Source organism: Macaca nemestrina, chromosome 15 (genome assembly GCF_043159975.1).
Source record: "Macaca nemestrina isolate mMacNem1 chromosome 15, mMacNem.hap1, whole genome shotgun sequence".
In the NCBI taxonomy this organism is placed as follows: Eukaryota; Metazoa; Chordata; class Mammalia; order Primates; family Cercopithecidae; genus Macaca; species Macaca nemestrina.
In genome coordinates, this window is record NC_092139.1 from 19746578 (window position 1) to 19768294 (window position 21717).

A 21717-nucleotide genomic window follows, 5' to 3' on the forward strand; every position below is an offset into this window, starting at 1 on the left:
CTCTTATGCTTTGGGGCCATTATTAAGTAAAATAAGGGTTATTCATATAAACTAGAGGAAATAGAGAAAGAAGGGCAAACCAACCCCAAAGCTAACAAAAATAAATAACCAAAATCAAAGGTGAACTGAAGGAAACTGAGATGTGAAAAAACATGTAAAAGACCATTGAATCCAGCAATTGGTTTTCTGAAGAAAAAATAAATAAATAATAAGATAGATGGACCACTAGCTAGACTAATAAAAAAAGAGAGAAGATCCAAATAAACAAAATCAGAAATGACAAAGAGGACATTACCACTGACCCCACAGAAATACAAAAAACTCCCAGAACCTATTACGAACACCTCTATACACACAAGCTACAAAACGTAGAACCAGGACCAGATGGATACACAGCAGAATACCATCAGATGTGTAAGGAAGAGTTGGTACCAATCCTACTGAAACTATTCCAAAAAATTGAGGAGGAGGGACTCCTCCCTAATCTATTCTATGAGGCATCCATCTACGTCTATCATCCAGACACCAAAACCTGACAGATACAACAACAACAACAACAGCAAAAAACAAAAAAAAACAAAAAAAAAAAAACCAACCCCTTCAGGCCATTTTTCTCGAGGAACATAGATGCAAAAATCCTCAACAAAATACTAGCAAATCTAATTCAGCAGCACATAAAAAGGTTAATCCACCACCATCAAGTGGTGGATGCAAGATTGGTTCAACATACACAAATCAATAAATGTGATTCATCACACAAACAGAACTAAAAACAAAAACCATGATTATCTCAGATGCAGAAAAGGCTTCTGATGCAATTCAACATCCCTTCATGTTAAAAAAAAAAAAAACCCTCAACAAACTAGTAACTGAAGAAACATACTTCAAAATAGTAAGACCCATTTACTAAAAACCCACAGCCAACATCATACTAAATGGGCAAAAGTTGGAAGCATTCCCTCTGAAAACCAGAACAAGTCAAGAATGCCCTTTCTCACCACTCCTATTCAACAAAGTACTGGAAGTCCTCCCAGAGCAATGAGACAAGAGAAAGAAATAAAAGACATCCAAACAGGAAGAAAGGAAGTCAAACTATCTGTTTGCAGAAAATACAATTCTATACATAGAAAACCCTACAGACTCTGCCCAAAAGCTCCTTGATCTGATAAACCACTTCAGCAAAGTTTCAGTACATAAAATCAATGTACAAAAATATAGTAAGTAGCATTCTTATACACCAACATCCAAACTGAGAACCAAATCAATAATGCAATCCCATTCACTATAGCCAAAAAAATAAATAAAATACCATGGAAATGAAAGATATGTGAATAGAATACAGCTAACCAGGGAAGTGAAAGATCTCTACTTAAAGAATTATAAAACAGTGCTCAAAGAAATCAAAGATGATGCCAACAAATGAAAAAACATTCCATGCTCATGGATGGGAAGAATCATTGTTAACATGGCTATACTGCCCAAAGCAATTTACAGATTCAATGCTATTCCTATCAAATTACTAATGACATTCTTCACAGAAATAGAAAAAACAGTTTAAAAATTCATAAGGAATTTTTAAAAAGCCCAAAAAACCAAGGTAATCCGAAGCAAAAAGAACAAAGCTGCAGGTTTGAAGTTGGCTTAACCCAATTCAAACTATGCTACAAGGCTACAGTAACCAAACCAGCATGGCACTGGTACGAGAACAGACAAACAGATTAATGGGACAGAACAGAGAGCCTAGAAATAAGGCTGCATACCTACAACCAACTGATCATTGACAAAGCTGACAAAAGCAATGGGGAAAGGACTCCCTATTCAATAAATGGTCCTGGGATAACTGGCTAGTCACATGCAGAAGACTAAAACTGGACCCCTTCCTTATACCATATACAAAAATCAAGTCAAGATAAATTAAAGACTTAAATGTAAAATCTAAAACTATAAAAACCATGGAAGATAACCTAGGAAATACCACTCTGGACACAGGACCTGGCAAAGATTTCATGATTAAGACGCCAAAAGCAACTGCAACAAAATCAAAAATCAACAAATGAGACCAAATTAAACTAAAGAGCTTCTGCACAGCAAGAGAATCTATCAAAGGAGCAAACAGACAACTTACAGAATGGGAGAAAATATTTGCAAACTATGCATCCAACAGAGATCTAATATCCAGAACCTATAAGGAACTTAAATGAATTTACAAGCAAAAAACAAACCTTCCTGTTAAAAAGTGGGCAGAGGACATAAACAGACACTTTCCAAAAGAATGTAGCCAACAAACATATTAAAAAGTGCTCAACATCATTAAATATTAGAGAAATGCAAATCAACACCACAATGAGCCCAGGTGCAGTGACTCACACCTGTAATCACAACACTTTGGGAGGCTGAGGTGGGCAGATCACTTGAGCCTACAAGTTTGAGACCAACCTGGGAAACATGGTGAAACCCCATCTCTACAAAAAAATACAAACACAATTAGCCCGGTGTAGTGGCATATTCCTGTAGTCCCAGCTACTCAGGAGGCTGAGGTGGGTGGATCAATTGAGCTCGAGAGGTCGAGGCTGCAGTGAGCCATGATCACACCACTGCACTCTAGCCTGAGTGACAGAGGCAAGACTCTGTGTCCCGCGCCCCCCCCCAAAAAAAACAAAAAAACCCACAATGAGATTATCGTCTCACATCAGTCAGAATATTTTGCTATTACTAAAAAGTCAAAATATAACAGATGCTGGTGAGCTTGTGGAGAAAAGGGAATGCTTACACATTACTGGTGAGAATGCAAATTAGTTCAGCTATTGCAGAAAGCAGTGTGGTGATTCCTCAAAGAACTTAAAACAGAATTACCATTTGGCCCAGCAATCCCATTACTGGGTATATGCCTAAAGGAATATAAATTATTCTACCATGAAGGCACATGCACAATTATGTTCATCATAACACTATTCACAATAGCAAAGACATGGAATTAACCTAAATGCTCATCAACGGTAGACTGGATAAAGAAAATACGGTCCGTATACAACATGGAATGCTATGAAGCCATAAAAAAGAACAAGATCATGTCCTCTGCAGCAACATGGATGGAGCTGGAGGCCATTATCTTACTACACAGGAACAGAAAAACAAATACTGAGGCCAGGCACAGTGGCTCACGCCTGTAATTCCAGCACTTTGGGAGGTCAAGGTGGGAGCATTGTTTGAGGTCAGGAATTCGAGACCAGGCCAACACGGTGAAACCCTGTTTCTACTAAAATTACAAAAATTAGCTGGGTGTGGTGGCACATGCCTGTAATCCCAGCTACTTAGGAGGCTGAGGCAGGAGAATTGCTTGAATTCAAGAGATAGGGGTTGCAGTGAGCCGAGATCACACCACTGCACTCCAGCGTGGGCGACAGAGCAAGGTTCCATCTCAAAAAAAGAAAAAGAAAAAAAAAATACTGCATGTTCTCCCTTATCTATACAACAAACACATATGAGGACATACAGGGGAACAACAGACACTGAGGATTACTGGAGGGTAGAGAGTGGGAGAAGGGAAAAGATCAACAAATCACCTATTGGGTACTATGCTAATTACTTGGGGATGAAATAATCTGTACATCAAACCTCAGAGACATGCAGTTTACCTATGTAAAAAACTGCACATGTACCCCTGAACCTAAAATAAAAGTAAAAAAAAAAAAAAATTTCCATACTAAAAATAAAATAAGGGTTACTTAAACACAAGCACCGTAATACCAATACCACAACAGTCTTTATGATAACCAAGATGTCTACTAAGTGACTAATGGGTGCAACAGAGTGGATATGCTGAACAGAGCAATGATTCATGTCCCAGGCAGGATGGAGCAGGATGGCACAAGGTTTCATCACACTACTCAGGATGACGCATGATTTAAAACTCATGAACTGTTTATTTCTGGAATTTTCTATTTCATATTTGGTGGTTGTGGGTAACTGAAGCCATGGAAAGCAAAACCACAGTTAAGGTTTGGGAGCTACTGTAATTAAAAACCATTCTTAAATTTACAGGACAAAATTCTTAAAGTAGTATTTTGCATGCTTAGAATTTATTCCAACACTATTCTGGCATGAGCTTTTACAACTTACTCTGGAATTCACAAGGTACCTGTTTTGTTTTGTTTTTGTTCTGTGAGTTTTATAATAGCCTTTGGCCAAAGGTAATATAGTTTTGACCAAACACAGATTTTTTTTTCCCTGCCATCTTGACCTTGACTCTCCATAGCAAGAACCCATCAGAAACTTTCCTATCCTCCAAGGTTTACTTGCTGATATCTAGCATTACATCTAGTGTGTCAGAACCAATGTGGGATAGAGGAGTATGGGTGAGTAAGAGTGAGTATGGGACAAAAAAAGTATATGGCATGCTCCCTTCATACTAGTTGTGGAGAGAAAAGAGGTAGGGAAGTCATGAAAACAAGCTAGAGTCTGGGGTATAATGCTAATGATCACTAACATTAATTAGAGATACTTTTAATTGAGCTCTATGTGCTGGGCATTGTGCTCAGCACCTTACATGCATTATCTCAAGTAATCCTCACAACAGTCCAAGAAATAAGTACTCTTACCCCCCATTTTACAGAGGCAGACACTGGAGGCTTAGAGAGATATAGGCATTTGCTTCTGGTCCCAGAGGTTGTAAGTGGTTGAATTAGGATAGGAACCTTAGTGTGTCTGGCCAACTGCATGTCAGGGCAACATGTGCTATAGGAATTGACAGATGGAAGAATCCCCGTGGTCAGAGTCTATGGGGAAAAAAACCTTTATCTCGTCATACATTAATAGTGCAGAGAAGAGGGGATCATTTTAATTCAGGTAAAGGTCTGAATTTTAACTTTTAAAAATGAAATGCAAGTTTGGTTATATCAAGTAACACATCTGAGATACAGAGAACTAATAAAATTAGGTTAAATAAACAAAAAGGCTTATGAGCTAATTTGTCAGTAATACTAACAACAACTCCCAATTCCTTCAGGTGCCATGCTTTTTTACACCTCCAAGCTTCTGCTGGATCTAATTCTGTCTTCTGCTTAGGGGGCTGCTGCCCATTCAACCTTCCAGCTCAGCACAAGCTCCAACTCCTCTCTCAATCCTGTATCTTTTTCTTTTACTGAAGTAGGACCTATCTGAGAGTAAAGACTATATCTAATATATTTTCAGAGAGCAGGCCAGCAAAAAATAATTCTTAATAAGTATTTAATAAAGAAATATATCCTTAATCTTTAAGCCTTTATTCGAAAATGATACTGACTTTTTACTGGGTTCTCTCAAGCACCAATAAGACACTAGGCTTTTCAGCATTGAAAGTATGTAATCAATACACAAGCCTAAGGGGATAATTTAAGTTCATTAAATAAAAGTTATATCAATTACTCAAAATTGACCCATGCATACCAAAATCAAAATGAGCAACTAATTCAGTATCCTAATTGCAATAAAGTTACAAGGAAAAAATGAAAAAAAAAAAATCACTCCAGTCCTGGTTGCTTATGATTGCTCTTTAAGAAAAATTCTATTTTAAGAGTACATTATATTTCCCCTTGTCTGCAGTTGTTACCCACAGTTAACCAAGGTCTGAAAATATTAAATGGAAACTTCCAGAAATAATCAATTCCTAAGTTTTAACTGTGTGCCATTCTGAGAGGCATGATGAAATCCTGCACTGTCCTGCTCTATCCCGCCTGGGACGTGAATCATCCCTTTGTCCAGCATAACCATGCTATACATACTACTCACCCCTCAGTCACTCAGTAGTCACCCTGGTTATCAAATGGACTGTTGCAGAATTCGTATGACAGTACTTGCATTCAAGGAAACCTCTATTTCACTTAATAATAGACCCAAAATGAAAGAGTAGTGATGCTGGCAATTCACGTATGCTGAAGAGAAACCATGATGTGCTTCCTTTAAGTGAAAAGATGAACATTGTTGGCTAACAACAAAAAATCATACACTAAGGCTGCTAAGATTACAGTAAGAATGAATCTTCTACCCATGATACTGTGAAGAAGGAAAAAGAAATACATGCTAGTTTTGCTGTCATACCTCAAGGAGCAAAAGTTTCAACCACAGCTGTGTGATAAGCACTTGGTTAAGATAGAAAAGGCATTAAATTTGTGGGTGAAAGACATGAAGAGAAACATGTTCTGACTGACAGCAATGGAGTTCAGTACTATCTATGGTTTCAGGTGTCCAGTGGGGGTCCTGGAACATATTCCCCCATTGACAAGGGGGACACTGTAGTTTTAAATTGGTGTATAAATTTCACACTTAAGGAAGCCAATCTGTGAGAGAAACACTTTCAAGAAGTTAGTAAGCACCCATTACACCTCCTAGAATAATTGTAAATGTCTACAGAAGGTAGAGTACAAGAATGCAAGGCTCTTGATGTTTGAAAGCACTAAAGGGAGGCATCAAAAGTAACCTCATTCTTGTAGGAATATTAATCTTTCAGAAGGTATGAAAACCTAAAACACCAACTGCACTGAGCTGCTGTTTTAACACAGCTTAATAATTCAGGAAAAGAGCTAGCTAATCACATAAGAAATCCTGCGAGCTATGCCTCTGTATGCTTTCTTGGGCTGGAAATTTCCAAGACAGCAAAAAAGGCCAAGCTGCTTCTCTCTCTTCCTGCCAAATAAAAAAAGCCCAAAGAATCCCAAGCAAAATTTGAAAGCTAAAATGCAAATTGATCTCACTTTATTTAATAGATGCAGTCTTAAAACGCATCTTCAGACTAAATAGGATCCAATTTTAAACACATAAAAGAAAAAAATGCTTACAGAAAACTTGTCAAGAATACAAATAGAAATTCCCTAAGTAAGCTACTTTGCAGGTTGAATTTTTAAAATTGGGGCTTTCTTAAAGTGGAAAAGATTGCAAGTACACAGCACTCAGTTTCTGGAAAGTATATAACATTCTGTAAGCCTTACTGCTAGGTACTCCCATGTAATGAAGGGTGAGAGATTCACAACCTAAATACCCAAAAAAGAAAGATCCTCTCAAGCAATCCTTTGAAAGAAAAAAAAAAAAAATCCGCAACAAAAGCAGACAAGAATTCTGCAAAGCATGTCAGAATCTTTTTATAATGGCCATAAAGTCTTAGGACCTGAACTCTCTACAGTGTCAAAAACATAAATTAGGTCTAGATAGGGGTAGGGTGTGTGTGTGTGTGTGTGTGTGTGTGTGTGTGTGTGTGTGTGTGTGTGTGTGTGTGTGTGTGTATGTGTGTGTGTGTGTGTAAGACCTTCAAACTGCTAAATAGGAATTTTTATCATTTGCTCATTTTTCTGGTTAAAGACTCTAAAAAAGATGGGTTTAATCCTTATTCTGTAAAAGCATTAGTTTATATATAGCTTAAATATTTTAGGATAGTCCTTTATTCTTTTCGGCAACTGTTTAATTCGTATAATCAAATGTGAATTAATTTATGCCATGGTAATACTTCTCAAATGTGTATAAATTCCTACACCAGAAAAAAATTTTGTAAAGACCATGTGTCCTAGTTTTTCATTTTGAAAGGTTTAAACACCATATTCCTAGCAGTAAGCTCGTCTAGACTCAGAGTTAAAAACACTTAGCTTCTCTGGTATAAAACTCTTCTTTAAAATGTGCTTCCTAAATGTTTTCTATAATGAGCAAACATCTTAAAGAAAGAAAGTGCTTCCAATCTGAGGTCTGACTTACAACTTGGAATCTATGATTCCAATGATTGGGAGAGGGGAGAATAGTGACAATATCATGATTAGTATATAACATACAGGTCCCATGGGAAGGTATAGTTCTATTTGTCTATAAACATATCTTTGTTACTTAAAATTATGCAAGTTCTAATTTTCATAAACTCTTTTCCCCTCATGAAGGGTCTGACTGTTAATAGTACAAGCATATAGTTATTACTGCTCTCGACTTGACAGTACTTATTTTTAAAAGAATAGGGAGAGTGTGTTACCTCTAAGATCCAAGTGCACCCTTCTAGATGCACTCTGTGATAAGCATTTCTCTGAAGAACGTGTGCTGTGAAGTTTTCTCAGTAGAGCACTGGGAGGAAGAGGCTGTCCTGAGTATCCAGCATGACAGCTGGCAATGTGGCTGTGAGGACCATCAACACTGTGGCCCAGCTACAACCTAGAACATAGTCTTTCTGTGACCTTGTAGGCTCAGCCTACCCTAACGTTTTGGGAGTTCAGCTGACACGGACACCAAAGCCTCCACATGGCTCTTGTGTTCTAAGTGGGCCCAGACCCCACTACCCACTGGATGGCCAGTAACCCACTGGATGGCCTGCTCTCTGCCGGCACTCCAGAGGGTAAACGAGGGCTTGCCCAGAGACTTTGGATCAGCTCCAGTCTTGTCAAACCAGCGAACTCCTCTGTGATTCCATGGGCTGAATCACATCTTCTCCAATGAGGTCTGAAGCCCTGGCAGTTTGTCCTTCCTTGGATATATGCCCTCAGCCTTAGGGAACCCTACAGAGTTTCTTCATATCTGATAGTTACTCTTTTATCATAGGTAATACTTATTATATTAAACTTCCCCTCTTTAACCTACTGTGTGGTTTCTATCTCCTCTCTGAACCCAGACTGCTACAGGGAGGAAAGGGTGCAAGTGAACACACATGAGTTCATGTTTGCCCACTAATGGAAAAACTTCCAAAACGATAAAACCTAAATAAATATTTATATTTGAGAAATGCCAAGATACTTTCCAATCCAGAAAAGTCTGGATGATATTTACAGTCCAAGTGCAGAATTAAAACACTCTCATTTTCTCCCACTGAAAATAAATTAGTGGTGAACAGATAAATTCTGGTAATATCCATATAATGGAAACTACTCAGCAATAAAAAGGAACAAACTCCAGACATATGCAATAAATGAACAAATCTCAAAACAGTATGCTAAGTGAATGAGGCCAAACACAAAAGTCTATATACTGCACAATTCCATGCATCTGACATCCTAGAAAAGACAAAACTTTAGGGACAAAACACAGGGCATAAGGGAACTTGATAGGATATTAGAAATGTTCTATAGCTTGATTATGGTGGTATTTATACAACTGTATATTTCTATTAAAACTTATCCAACTGTACACTTAAAAGGAGCATGTTTTATAGCATATAAATTAAACCTCAACAAACCTGACTTTACAAAAAATATTACATATCAAAAATTGTGGAAGGTAGTTGAAATAATATTTAAAGGAAATTTTACAGCCTTAAATGTATGTTCGAAAAGAAAGATAATTGGGCCGGGCGCGGTGGCTCACACCTGTAATCCCAGGACTTTAGGAGGTCGAGGCAGGCAGATCATGAGGTCAGGAGTTTCAGACCAGCCTGGCCAACATGGTGAAACCCCACCTCTACTAAAAATACAAAAATTAGCCAGGCATGGTGGTGCGCACCTCTAGTCCCAGCTACTCGGGAGGCTGAGACAGGAGAATCGCTTGAACCTGGGAGGCGGAGGTTGCGGCCAGTGAGCCAAGATCACGCCACTGCACTCCAGCCTGGGCAACAGTGCAAGACTCCGTCTTAGGGAAAAGGAAAAGAAAGAAAAAGAAAAGAAAGATAATTAAAAATTAGTAAGCTGGCCGGGCGCGGTGGCTCAAGCCTGTAATCCCAGCACTTTGGGAGGCCAAGACGGGCAGATCACGAGGTCAGGAGATCGAGACCATCCTGGCTAACACAATGAAACCCCGTCTCTACTAAAAATACAAAAAAATTAGCCGGGCTAGGTGGCGGGCGCCTGTAGTCCCAGCTACTCGGGAGGCTGAGGCAGGAGAATGGCGTAAACCCAGGAGGCGGAGCTTGCAGTGAGCCGAGATAGCGCCACTGCACTCCAGCCTGGGCACCAGAGCGAGACTCCGTCACAAAAAAAAAAAAAAAAAAAAAAAAAAAAAAATTAGTAAGCTGAATTGTCCAAGTAAAGAAAAGAAAAATAAACCCATAGAAAGTAGAAAGAAGAAAAAGATGTAAGAACATAAATTAATGAATGCAAAAGTTAACATGCAGTAGCAAGGATCAACAAAACCAAAAGTTGGTTTGGGCTTAAAAAAAATTACACTTTGATAAGACTGATACCCAACCCCCCCCCAAAAAAGAAGAAACAAATAACAGGAATGAAAAAGCAAGCTATAAATACAGATACCGTAAATTTTAAAATCTAAAACTTGATGCCAATAAATTTTAAAATGTACATGAAATTAAGATGTCTTGGGAAGTGGCAGAGATCTGCATTAATCTGGAGTGAAACCAAACAAAACTGACCACTAAGAAATCTAGATCACAAGAACAAAGTAGAATGAGCTAGACTGTTAAAAACACATACTCAAATGACAGAGCCACAGAGGATAAAACCATCTCTGAAAATAGAGACAACCATGATATTTTTGAATATAGGTGTTTTCCCTAAAGGCAGGAAAATAAGAAAAAAAAGTTAACGCCCAACCTCCAGTTCTGACAACACGGCAGAATACCGAGGTCACTCCTGAAACCTCCCCATGTAAGAGAAGCAGGGATATCCAGGGGCCAGAGAAACTGTGTGCATGCCCATTCCCACCCCTTCTTTTGATGCTGATATTGCTATTCTTGGTAAATCAGGTGAAAATGAATACCAAGGGTAGTCCTATGGAGAGGAGAAATCACAAGGATATGTGGGACAGGTTAAGCTTTGCCTGTATTGCCTTGATGAGAGGGCAGGATTCAAGGGACCTTGTTGTACAGTGATTACAGGAATAGTAACAATAGCAATAATAAAAGCCAGAATTTTTTAAGCATTAACTGTTCATTATTAGCAGCCATACATTAAGTATTTTACATCTATTAATCTCATTTGCTCTTCATTAAATCTTACAGCTGTAATTATTAACCTGGTGCTACAGATGGGGAATTTGAGGTTTGAAGAATTATGTAATCCATTGAGGTTAACACAGCCCACAAGTGGTTGAAATCAAAATTGAATCAGGTTCTGTCTGACTCTGGAGTCTGTACTTTTTCCTTTTTAAAAAAAAAAAAAAAGATAGGGTCTCCCTCTGTCACCCAGGCTAGAGTGCAGTGGTGCAATCATAGCTTACTGCAGCCTCAAACTCCTGGGCTCAAGTGACCCTCCTGCCTCAGCCTCTTGAGTAGCTAGGACTACAGGTAGGCACCACCATGCCTGGCTAATTTTTTAATTTTTTGTAGAGACAGGGTCTAGCTATGTTGCTCAGGCTGGTCTCGAACTCCTGGGCTCAAGGGATCTTCCCGCTTTGGCCTCTCAAAGTCCTTGGATTACAGGTGTGAACCCCACGCCTGGCCAGGAGTCTGCACTTCTAATGACATGTCACCCAACATCTACTATTATTGGCTAAGTGCTTTCACACTCATTCTCTCAGCTAAACAGAGAGAGAATGAAGCACAGACAGCAGTAAAGCCTATATGCTGGGCAGTGTTAGCATACAGAGAAGCCATGATTTAGTGACTTGCCTTTGTAACAATGAGCTGGCAAATTTTCCTCAACCCAAGCTACCACAGTACTAAGTAGTTAGGGGAAAGAGATGGTGGCTTTCTCTATATGCAAAATGGAAAATCCAGATAATCCCAACTAACTTTTGCTAAAGTTCCTGTGAGAAGTAATCAAAATTTCATGGATACAAGTTCCCTGGGGACAAATTTTGGCCGAAAAACAAAGTAAAACAAAACAAAACAAAAAACCCTACTATCTTTACACAGAGCTCTGAGCAATGATGTGAACTACTTCCAACTTGTGGAATTCCCTCTTCTCAGAAATGACCGGAGGTAGTCAAGCAAATGTGAAATGATGCCTCTTGTTGGAAATATAGCAAGAGCTGGAAAATATGTCCTTTAAGACCCTTTTCAATCCTGAAAGTTTATCATTCTCTGATACAGTGTTGGAACAGCTGATTGAGAGAGACAATGGCTTCTAGGAATTTAAGACATGCCCATTTGTCACCTGTGCTTACAGTGAAGCCACATAGAAGTAACTTTGGAACAGCCCTTCCTAGGGGTTATGGTGCTATGATACTTATTGCAGTTCTTAGGATCCATTTCTGAGCCAGTCTGGATTCATTTCTTTTTCTCTCCATGTAGTTGAGATTAGAATCATCCTGTAGTTTAATATCAGAGAATAAATGGCCATGAGAATGAACGTTAAAGAAGAAGCCTGCCAAGCAGCCATGGATCAAGCAGTCTCCGAACCAAACAAAGGAAATGAAAAACGGTCTCAGGCTCACACAGGCTGATACTGTTTTAAGCAGCCTCTTGGGGTCACAAACCACAGGCATTTAAGTCCTGCTCTCAAAGCCATTTCAATACCTGAGTTAAAAACCAAGCTCAAATCCGCTAGCACAATCCACCAGCAGAACCAGGCTACTGTGGTTCTGAGACAAAGATGACATTCATTTGCCATGTGGTTTCTCAGAAAGCGTATCTACACAGCAGGTTTCCCTGGCAATTTTGGATACATATGTCTTTTTCAGACTGCTGTTCTTGGCTAGTTTTCTGAAAGAAAGGAGCACAAAATCTCATTATATTCCAAAGCACAAATAAATTCAGTCTCAACATACTTTAAACCAAGCTTTACAGGAAAAATAAGAAGTTGAAACAAAAATAGTGTACCCTGTCAAGAACAATCTAGGATAGTCTTCTCACCAGAAACTGCTCGGCATGACTACTTCAGTAAAAGGCCATTAACAGGCAGTGGTGTTGACCTTGGCTAGCTCCTGGGCATTCACACGGCACTGCCGGGTCAGAAACCTAAACACCAATCATAGTCTCCATTCATCTTTCTTCTAGCACAGAAGAAAACAAACTCATCAGAAAAAGGTTAAAAAGCAGAGCATGGAGATTGTACAGAAAGGGTGGTGGCAAGAGTCTGAGAGCGCAGGTGCTGATGGTTAAAACCCCAGCTTAATTCATACACTCAACAGGCAAAAAAACGTAACAACAGCCGGGCGCGGTGGCTCACGCCTGTAATCCCAGCACTTTGGGAGGCCGAGGCGGGCGGATCACAAGGTCAGGAGATCGAGACCACAGTGAAACCCCATTTCTACTAAAAATACAAAAAATTAGCCGGGCGCGGTGGCGGGTGCCTGTAGTCCCAGCTACTCAGGAGGCTGAGGCAGGAGAACGGCGTGAACCCGGGAGGCGGAGCTTGCAGTGAGCCGAGATTGCGCCACTGCACTCCAGCCTGGGCGACAGAGCGAGACTCTGTCTCAAAAAAAAAAAAACAAAAAAAAAAACGTAACAACAAAAACAAACAAAAAGACTCAATCCCCAAACCTCCTGTTGACAAGGAAAAAGCCTGGCTTAATACATTAGAATGACCTGAAAACAACCCAAATCCAACCAAAAAAGCACCAAATGTTAAATGCCAACTAAAAAGAGAATGATTAAATCAACGAAAAGAATATAATGTGATAGGCTATTATGTAACCCTTAAAAATGATTTCACAAGTGTTTTTAATGACATGAGAAAATGTTTAAGGTATGTTAAGTGAAATCAAGATTTATTATGCATGTAGAACGATTTCAGTTGTGTACAATAGTATGAAGTAGAAAACCGGAAGGAAATGTGAAAATGTAATCATTATTACTGGCGGAGTGAAGAGCTGTAAGACACATCTTCTTCTTTAAGCTTTTCTTCAGTTAAGTAGAAAACCGGAAGGAAATGTTAGAATGTAATCATTATTGCTGGCGGAGTGGAGAGCTGTAAGACACATCTTCTTCTTTAAGCTTTTCTTCAGTCTCTAAATTTTCTATAATGAGAGTGTTTTTTTACAACTAGAAGGTTAAAAAAATAGTAACATTGTAGAAGAGCAAACCAATACCAAAAAAGAAGAAAATAATAACATTTATTAAGTGCTTATTGCAGGCCAGCAATAAGGACCATTGTCCTAAAGGTGCTTTACATGCATTACAGGTTTAGTATCCCTTATCCAAGATGCCTGGGACCAGAAGTGCTTTGGATTTTGGATTTTCGGATTTGGGATGACGCAACCTGTATCTCATTTGATACTCACAAAAGCCCTATGAGAGAGGTATGACTTTACCATGTTTGATAGATAAGACAATCAAGGGTTAGACGGGTGACATAACAGGTAGAGCAGATAGGCTATGAGCCCTAACGGAATAACTCCAGTGGTTTTAACCACTATATGCCTCTCAACCACAAGAGCATAATCTGTCTCCCTGCCTGCAAGCCTGACCTAAACATAAGCCCCAAAGACAAAATTTACTTTAAAAGGCACTATAATAATTTAGGATAGTAGGACTGCCAAGGTACTAAGATACTCAGATAAATATTCAAAAGAGGAACTAAAACACCTCTAATGAAGCTACAAAGATAATCTATGTGATAGAGAAATGCATTGTTACAGTTGAAAACATACCAGCGCAACAAATCAACCCACAGCTAAATCCCACTGTACAAGAGAAGCTAGTAATAACTGTCAACCACTTACTGAACTACCATGAAAAAAGGAAAGCGTGAAAAGATACAATAACAATGAGCTAGACAGAAAGGATTTGAATTTGTCTCCCAAAAAGCCCCTCAGCAACAAGAGGCCTGGACCATCAGAGGCTAGTGAAGAGAAAGAAACTAAAGAGAAAAATAAAAAGCATTGTACTTGATGCCAAATTATATAAAGTACAACCAGCACAGGAGGACCCCCTTACTTTTCTTTCAGTCTAGCAATAAAGGCCTTTTGGTTAGAAATAATCAATTTTGCTTGGCAAAAAAAGGATCAAGACATAGAAGTACTTTGGATCAAATTCTGTAGAATCAGCCTATTGGAGATGCATTAAGGTTAATGCCAAAACCAATATGGTGTTCTGTTCACAGTTTCTTTCTAGAGGTTTTAAAACCCGAAAAACATTAAAACTCATTTGAAGTGGAAACTTTCTATCTGTGAAAACAAGCCACTTTTAGATACTATAAGCTATTAAGATTTGGTAATTCTAAATTAACTATGTATTTTTTTAAATTCTGGGTTGTTAGAAAAATATAAAGCTCAATTGCTGCCTTACTCTTAACACCAAGACAAATACCTGATAGATTAAATATTGAGAAAGAAAATCATAATGAACGTTCTAAAACAAAGTAGGGGTTAATACTTTTGTAATCTTAGAATGTGAAAAACTTTTTCAAACATGACATAAAATTCCAGAAACCACAAAAAAAAAAGCTAATAAAAAAATATAAAAATTTCAATGTCTGAAGTTAGATACCTTATACAAAGCTTTAAAATATATTCTAGGAGAATATCTTTACCACATATATTAAAAGGCTCATAACCTGACTTGACAACTGAAGAAGTCTTTAAAATCAATAAAGAAAATAAGAATTACATGGAAAATTTGGTAAATAACATAAAGTGACAATTCACATACCAAAAACGATGGGGAAATTTAACAATATATATCAAAATTTCAAATTTACAAACAGGTTGACCCAATAAGTCTACTGCAGGAATTAATTCTAAGGATATACCATGCAAAAATGTTCTTATTAAAGCAATATTTACTAATATTAAAAAGCTGAATGCTACCTAAATGACCGTGAACTGGAGACTGGTTAAATCAGAGATCACAAACACAAATGTTTTTAGAGACTGGCAAAGACAACAGAAATAAGCTCAACAGGCCGTCATAAAACAACCACCAGGAAGTGGTGCGATCTGTGAAGAGCTGGAGAACTCAGACCCATTCAGTAGTTCAAAGTATAAAAATCACAAGTGCCACAGGCCAAACTGGTTCCCCCTTCCCCAGTCCCCACACACCCCCAGGACGAGATGTGTAATCTATAGCCATGCGACAGCACTGCTGCCTGTTCTCTCTGCAACGAGCCTAGGAAGATCCTCTTACTCTGAATGCTCGTCTGTTCTATCACATTTGAGTAGATACAAAAGAGCTCACTGATGTGGCCAAACCGATTCTCAGGATTAACAAAACCTTAAAGGTCATCTAGTCTAACTAGAAGCTTTTCTTGAGGCTGCAGTCTTTCGGACATGTTTAGGCCCAGGTGAACAGTGTAGACAGGGGAGGGGAAGGAAGTGGAGAGTGATGGAGTACAAAGCCAGAAGTCAGGGAATGAGGACTACACACTTGGCTTTCCTGTGGGATCTTCATTTTCCACAATAACAAAATTGAGATGGGAGAAGGGGTGAGAATTCTTAAAAAGCTGAAATCCTGTGCATCACACATTTTCTATATCACTGTACGTAAAACTCTATTAACCGAATACCAGGAACTCAAGCACTATTCTAATATGAAGTGCTGAATTCATAGTACCATTGTCAAACATCCCTTTAGCAATGAACTCTGGGCAGCTGTTACCCTCACTGACCAAGCTGGCATAGGGAAGAGTTCCGCAGATAATGTGACAGATTGTATATGGTATTTTTACCACAAGATCTTAATTCATCCCAGGAACTGTTTTAAAAGAATAGTTGTAGTTTATAATTGCAGTCTCAGCAGCACTTCCAAAAGTGGAAAACCTCCACTTGAAATTGGAATAGAACGTTTCTTCCCAACGTGTGAAAATAACTTTATGCTTGGTCCTACCATATCTGGGAATAAGAACAGTTGGGAGGGGGTAGAAAATTTTCTGACTTTACCTCATTTTTAATAACACTACATTAAGATTTATTAAACTAGATGCATCCATGTCTAAAGGCTACAAAATCCTAGAACGGTTTTTGCTGTGTATTTTCTCCTAAGTAAAGGGCAAATGGAAGTGACCAGTGGGTCTATAAAGTAGATTCAAGTTTGCCCTCCCTCCAGCTGCTGGCCACCCTCTGATTCAATGCTCTGTGTAATGTGAACTCTGCTAGACAAAAGTGTGCACTCAGCAGCTGATGGATCCCATCAGCTCTCTCTGTCTCTCTCTGTCGCTTTCACACATACACACAAACAGTTACTTGAGCTATTTTACATTAACAAATGTACCATCAGGATAAAACTGTTTAAAAAAAAAAAAATCGGCCGGGCGCGGTGGCTCAAGCCTGTAATCCCAGCACTTTGGGAGGCCAAGACGGGCGGATCACAAGGTCAGGAGATCGAGACCATCCTGGCTAACGCGGTGAAACCCTGTCTCTACTAAAAATACAAAAAACTAGCCAGGCGAGGTGGCGGCGCCTGTAGTCCCAGCTACTCGGGAGGCTGAGGCAGGAGAATGGCGTAAACCCGGGAGGCGGAGCTTGCAGTGAGCTGAGATCTGGCCACTGCACTCCAGCTCGGGCGACAGAGCCAGACTCCGTCTCAAAAAAAAAAAAAAAAAAAAAAAAAAAAAAATCTATGTGGGAACTTCCAGGACTTACAGCCTCCAGGCAGGCATAGAAGGAAAGCAATGAGAGAAAACACAAAAGGTCTGTCAATGTTTCAGTCAGTATCCTTGATATTTAAACCCTAGGAACAAGAAAGTCATAACAGAATTAAGCTCACCCTAGGAACAAGAAAGTCAAAACACAATTAAGCTCATCTTAGGTATAAAATAAATATCACAGCTGGGTGCAGTGGCTCACGCATGTAACTCCAGCACTTTGGGAGGCCTAGCTGGATGGATCACCTGAGGTCAGGAGTTCGAGACCAGCCTGGCCAACATGGCGAAACCCCGTCTCTACTAAAAATACAAAAATTAGCCGGGTGTGGTGGCAGGCACCTGTAGTCCCAGCTACTTGGGAGGCTGAGGCAGGAGAATCGCTTGAAACTGGGAGGTGGAGGTTGCAGTGAGCCAAGATCACGCCACTGCACTCCAGCCTGGGCAACAGAACAAGACTCCGTCTCCAAAAAAAAAAAAATCACAAAGCAAACTATGTGTGAACTAGCAGGGCCTGCAATAAAAGTGTAAAATAAGTGTGGGTCTTCCTTTTACCTTCGTTTTTTGGGGGCAGCCCACTTCGGTATCTTTCCCTTTTCTGGTAGTTCATCCACGTCTCCCACCTTAAGTGTTACACGTGAAAATTTACTGAATGCCTACTCTGTGTCAGATACTCTGCTAAGCACTTTAACAGCATTTTTAAATTTTATCTTCTCAATAACTCAGAGGTAAATATGATTAGTGTCTTCATTCTAGGTTGGTGACAAGCCTAGAGTTACTGGTCCCATAAATAATGAAACCAGCAATGAATCCAAGTCTATCTGCTCTTGGTCGGTATATTAGACTGCCTTTGATGCTCATGTTGGTGTCCTGGATGTCCTAAGCATTTCTCTGCTTTTAAAAGAACAGGAAAAGAACCTTATATATACTGAGCATCTTTTATACACTTTACAAAAGCTCTTTATTTTAGGCTCATATGAGCCCTATGAGAGAGACGCATTCCCAGAAAGGTTAGGTGGCTTACTTAAGGACATAAAGCTAGTTACAGTCAGAGCTGAGACCTGATTCCCAATCCACTGCTCTCCTTCACTATAAATAAGCCGTCACTCCAAAAGGAACCCACATATTAATAATAGAGTAGGAATGACAGGCACTTTGCTAAATGCTTTATGCTTTATCCAATTCGATCAAGGGAATTCCCAACACTGTATTTCCAATCAATGTTTTTACTACAGTTTTACCAAAGAAGCAGGGAAGAAATCTAAATTCCACATCTATGAAATTACAGTCCAATTAACATATTCCTATACACATAAATGAATAGATATTACAAAAAGAAAATCTGAAGAGATTTAAAAAGTTTTCCAAAGAGTGCACAATGGGATCAAATAACATTATCAAATAATACATTCTGAGTACCTGCATGCTATGGCAATTCGCTAAGGGCTGCACACGTTAAGAGAAAGAAAAGATGTAGCATCTGAGTTAGATAAATGTTTACCATCAGCACATATATAACCATTCTCATGCAAACAAGTGTGTATTCTTCTGAGAAAAATAATAGTCTGTCATTTATTAATCACATGCCAAGGGTGGGAGGTGGTCACCTAGCATCTCTGGTCACCTAGTGTCTCAAAGCATTTATTTATCATTGGAAATAAAATTCTACCAAAATTCTGAAAGTAAACTTAGTTCAAATAACCCATGCAAAACATGTACAGGGACCTAATACACAATAAGCATTAAATAACTGATATTTTCATCATTTCCTTCTCAAATTCCACAATGTAGTCTTAAGAGACCAAGTGTCTCTGCCAATAAAATTTAAAATTAGACAAGATAATGAGCAACCAATATGAAGATTACTAAAAATATTCATTATCTAATACTGGAGTAAGAAAAGCAAATTAGGCCAGGCAGCACTCTGGGAGGCTGAGGCAGGCAGATTACCTGAGGTTAGGAGTTCGTGACTAGCCTGGCCAACATGGTGAAACCTCATCTCTACTAAAAATATAAAACTTAGCCAGGCATGGTGGCATGCGCCTGTAATCTCAGCTACTCAGGAGGCTGAGGCAGGAGAATCATTTGAACCCGGGAGGTGGAGGTTGCACTAAGCCGAGATTGGGCCACTGCACTCCAGCCTGGGCGACAGAGCGAGACTCCTTCTCAAAAAAACTAAAATAAAATAAATGACATTTTCTGACAACAGCAAAATTACTGTACAATCCATAATTAGAAAGTAAATAAGAACAGCAAAAGAAAGTACAAATTAAATTGCTCCAATAAGAAGAATTGTTTGCACAAACAATTAATGAAATACAAAGTTTGTCAATCTGCATTGTGTTCTCAATAAGCATGAAAACAACACTCTGAGTTAAGAAAAAATACTCCTCTAATGTCACGAAATTCCCAGGAAGATACAATAAACCTGAAATCATTCTTCCTGGTTACTGTAGTCCCTATCACATGTTATTTGAAAGAAGATTCTTTTTCCTGGTTTATAACATTGGTTATTTAATATGTAAGCACAGTTTTTGTTTTTGTTTTTTTTCATGTGAGAAAACACACACACTTACGAATGAATGGAGACAGGAAGCCACTTACGGGTTTGGGTTCCAGACCTGATTCTGGCACAAAGTAGGAAAGATGCCTTTGTAAAATGTCTCTGGGCTCCATTTCCTCAAACTATAAGAGGATAAGAACCCCCACCCTGCTACCTCACAGAAACACTGTAAGCATTGCCAAACAAAAGAACAAAATATGAATGCACCTTTAACTATATTAAATGCTACCTAAATCTAAAGTGATGATAATAATTACTATCATCAGCAAACGAAGTCATACCAGATATCCAGGCTTAACTGCTCCCTTGGCTTCCTCACTTCTGAATTATGTGTCATCATTTGAAGAGCTAATTTTTTTGTAATAGCAAAATAAAAATAAGTGATAATACTTAATACACAATGAACCAAAAATAAACATCAACGGCCTTATAATTCTTGGCTAATAAAATTCTACCAAAATTCTGAAAGTAAACTTAGTGCAAATAACCCAACATATATTTCATTTGATCCTTTCTCCAACCCTGTGGGAAAAGCAGGATAGGTACTATTACATTTAATTTTTACAGACCACAAACTAAACTTCAAAGAGAAGGGTGACTCACCCAAGGTTCCAGCTAAAGCCTGGGCCATTCACCCTTCTTCTGATGTAATGTAATGTTCATTCTACTGGTCTGTGTTACAAGATTTCCCTATTTTCAAAGAAACTCACTTCACACAATGTCAGATTTCTAAAGTGATTCAGTAACTGTTTTCTTTTTCTTTTTTCTTTTTTTTTTTTTTGAGACAGTATCTTGCTCTGTTGCCCTAACTCGAGTGCAGTGGCACAATCACGAGTGCAGTGGCACAATCACGGCTCACTGCAAACCTTATACTCTCGGGTTCAAGCAAGCCTCCCACCTCAACCACCTGAGCAGTTGGGACCACAGGTACATGCCACCCTGCCTGGCTAACTTTTTAAAATGTGCTTTTATTTTTTTGTAGAGGTGGGGTCTCACTATGTTGCCCAGACTGGCCTTGAACTCCTGGGCTCAAGTGATCCTCTGACCTCAGCCTCCTAAAAAGCTGGGATTATAGGCATAAGCCACTGGTTCAATAATTTCATCATTCACCTGGCCTGGTTCAGTAATTTTATCATTCATTTTACACAGCCAGCAAGCTCTACCGTAAGCAAATGCCACATGGGAGACTGCACTCAAGAAGTGAAAGGGTGGCATCTATTGGTAGAAGTGTGTTATTGTAAGGGAAGTAGTTTCAGAGCTTCAATATTTGAAAATTTCCTTTGAACCTCAACAGTTCATTATTTGAGAGGTGGGTAGAAAGAAACACTGTATTATTGTATAGTGATGTAAGGAAAAGAAAGGAAGAAAGCAGTAGGAAGTTCTACAACTGATACCTATGACCACTTCGGTAATCAATTTCCAAGCAGCAATAGTTTTAATTACTTTGTTTCAGAGTAGTTTTAGATCAGTCCCTCTGGGAGCAAGTATTGGTTGGGAATGTATCTCTGGTTTTATAACAGAAATCAATAGCAAATCACTGGGAGAAAAGTTTAGGTAATGAAATTTACTCCATGGACGATGTTACAAGAAAGGAGGGGAAAGTGGAAGGAGAGAGGAAAGCTGACATTTATGAAGTGACTATAGGTGAAGTATCCCTTAACCAAAATGTTTGGGACCAGAAGTGTTTTAAACTTTGGATTTTGGGGGATTTTGAAATATTTGCATTATACTTACCTGTTGACCATGTCTAATCCAAAAATATGAAATCTGAAATGCTCCAATGAGCACTTTCTTTGAGTGTTCAAAAGT

General features: G+C 38.9%; 1 protein-coding gene across 4 annotated transcripts in view; it reads right to left on the reverse strand.

Moving 5' to 3' along the window:
- Positions 1 to 21717, reverse strand: part of LOC105496420 (serine/threonine kinase 4) — a 114107-nt gene that overhangs the window by 14406 nt on the left and 77984 nt on the right. The window contains exon 11 of one of the 4 annotated variants that reach the window (XM_024797487.2): positions 9957 to 12529. The exons of the other annotated variants lie outside the window; for them this stretch is intronic. Within the exon in view, the coding sequence (XP_024653255.1) occupies positions 12446 to 12529 (84 nt within the window). The 3' untranslated portion in view covers positions 9957 to 12445. Of the gene's footprint in view, positions 1 to 9956; positions 12530 to 21717 lie in introns of those variants that run through there. 4 annotated transcript variants of the gene reach the window in all.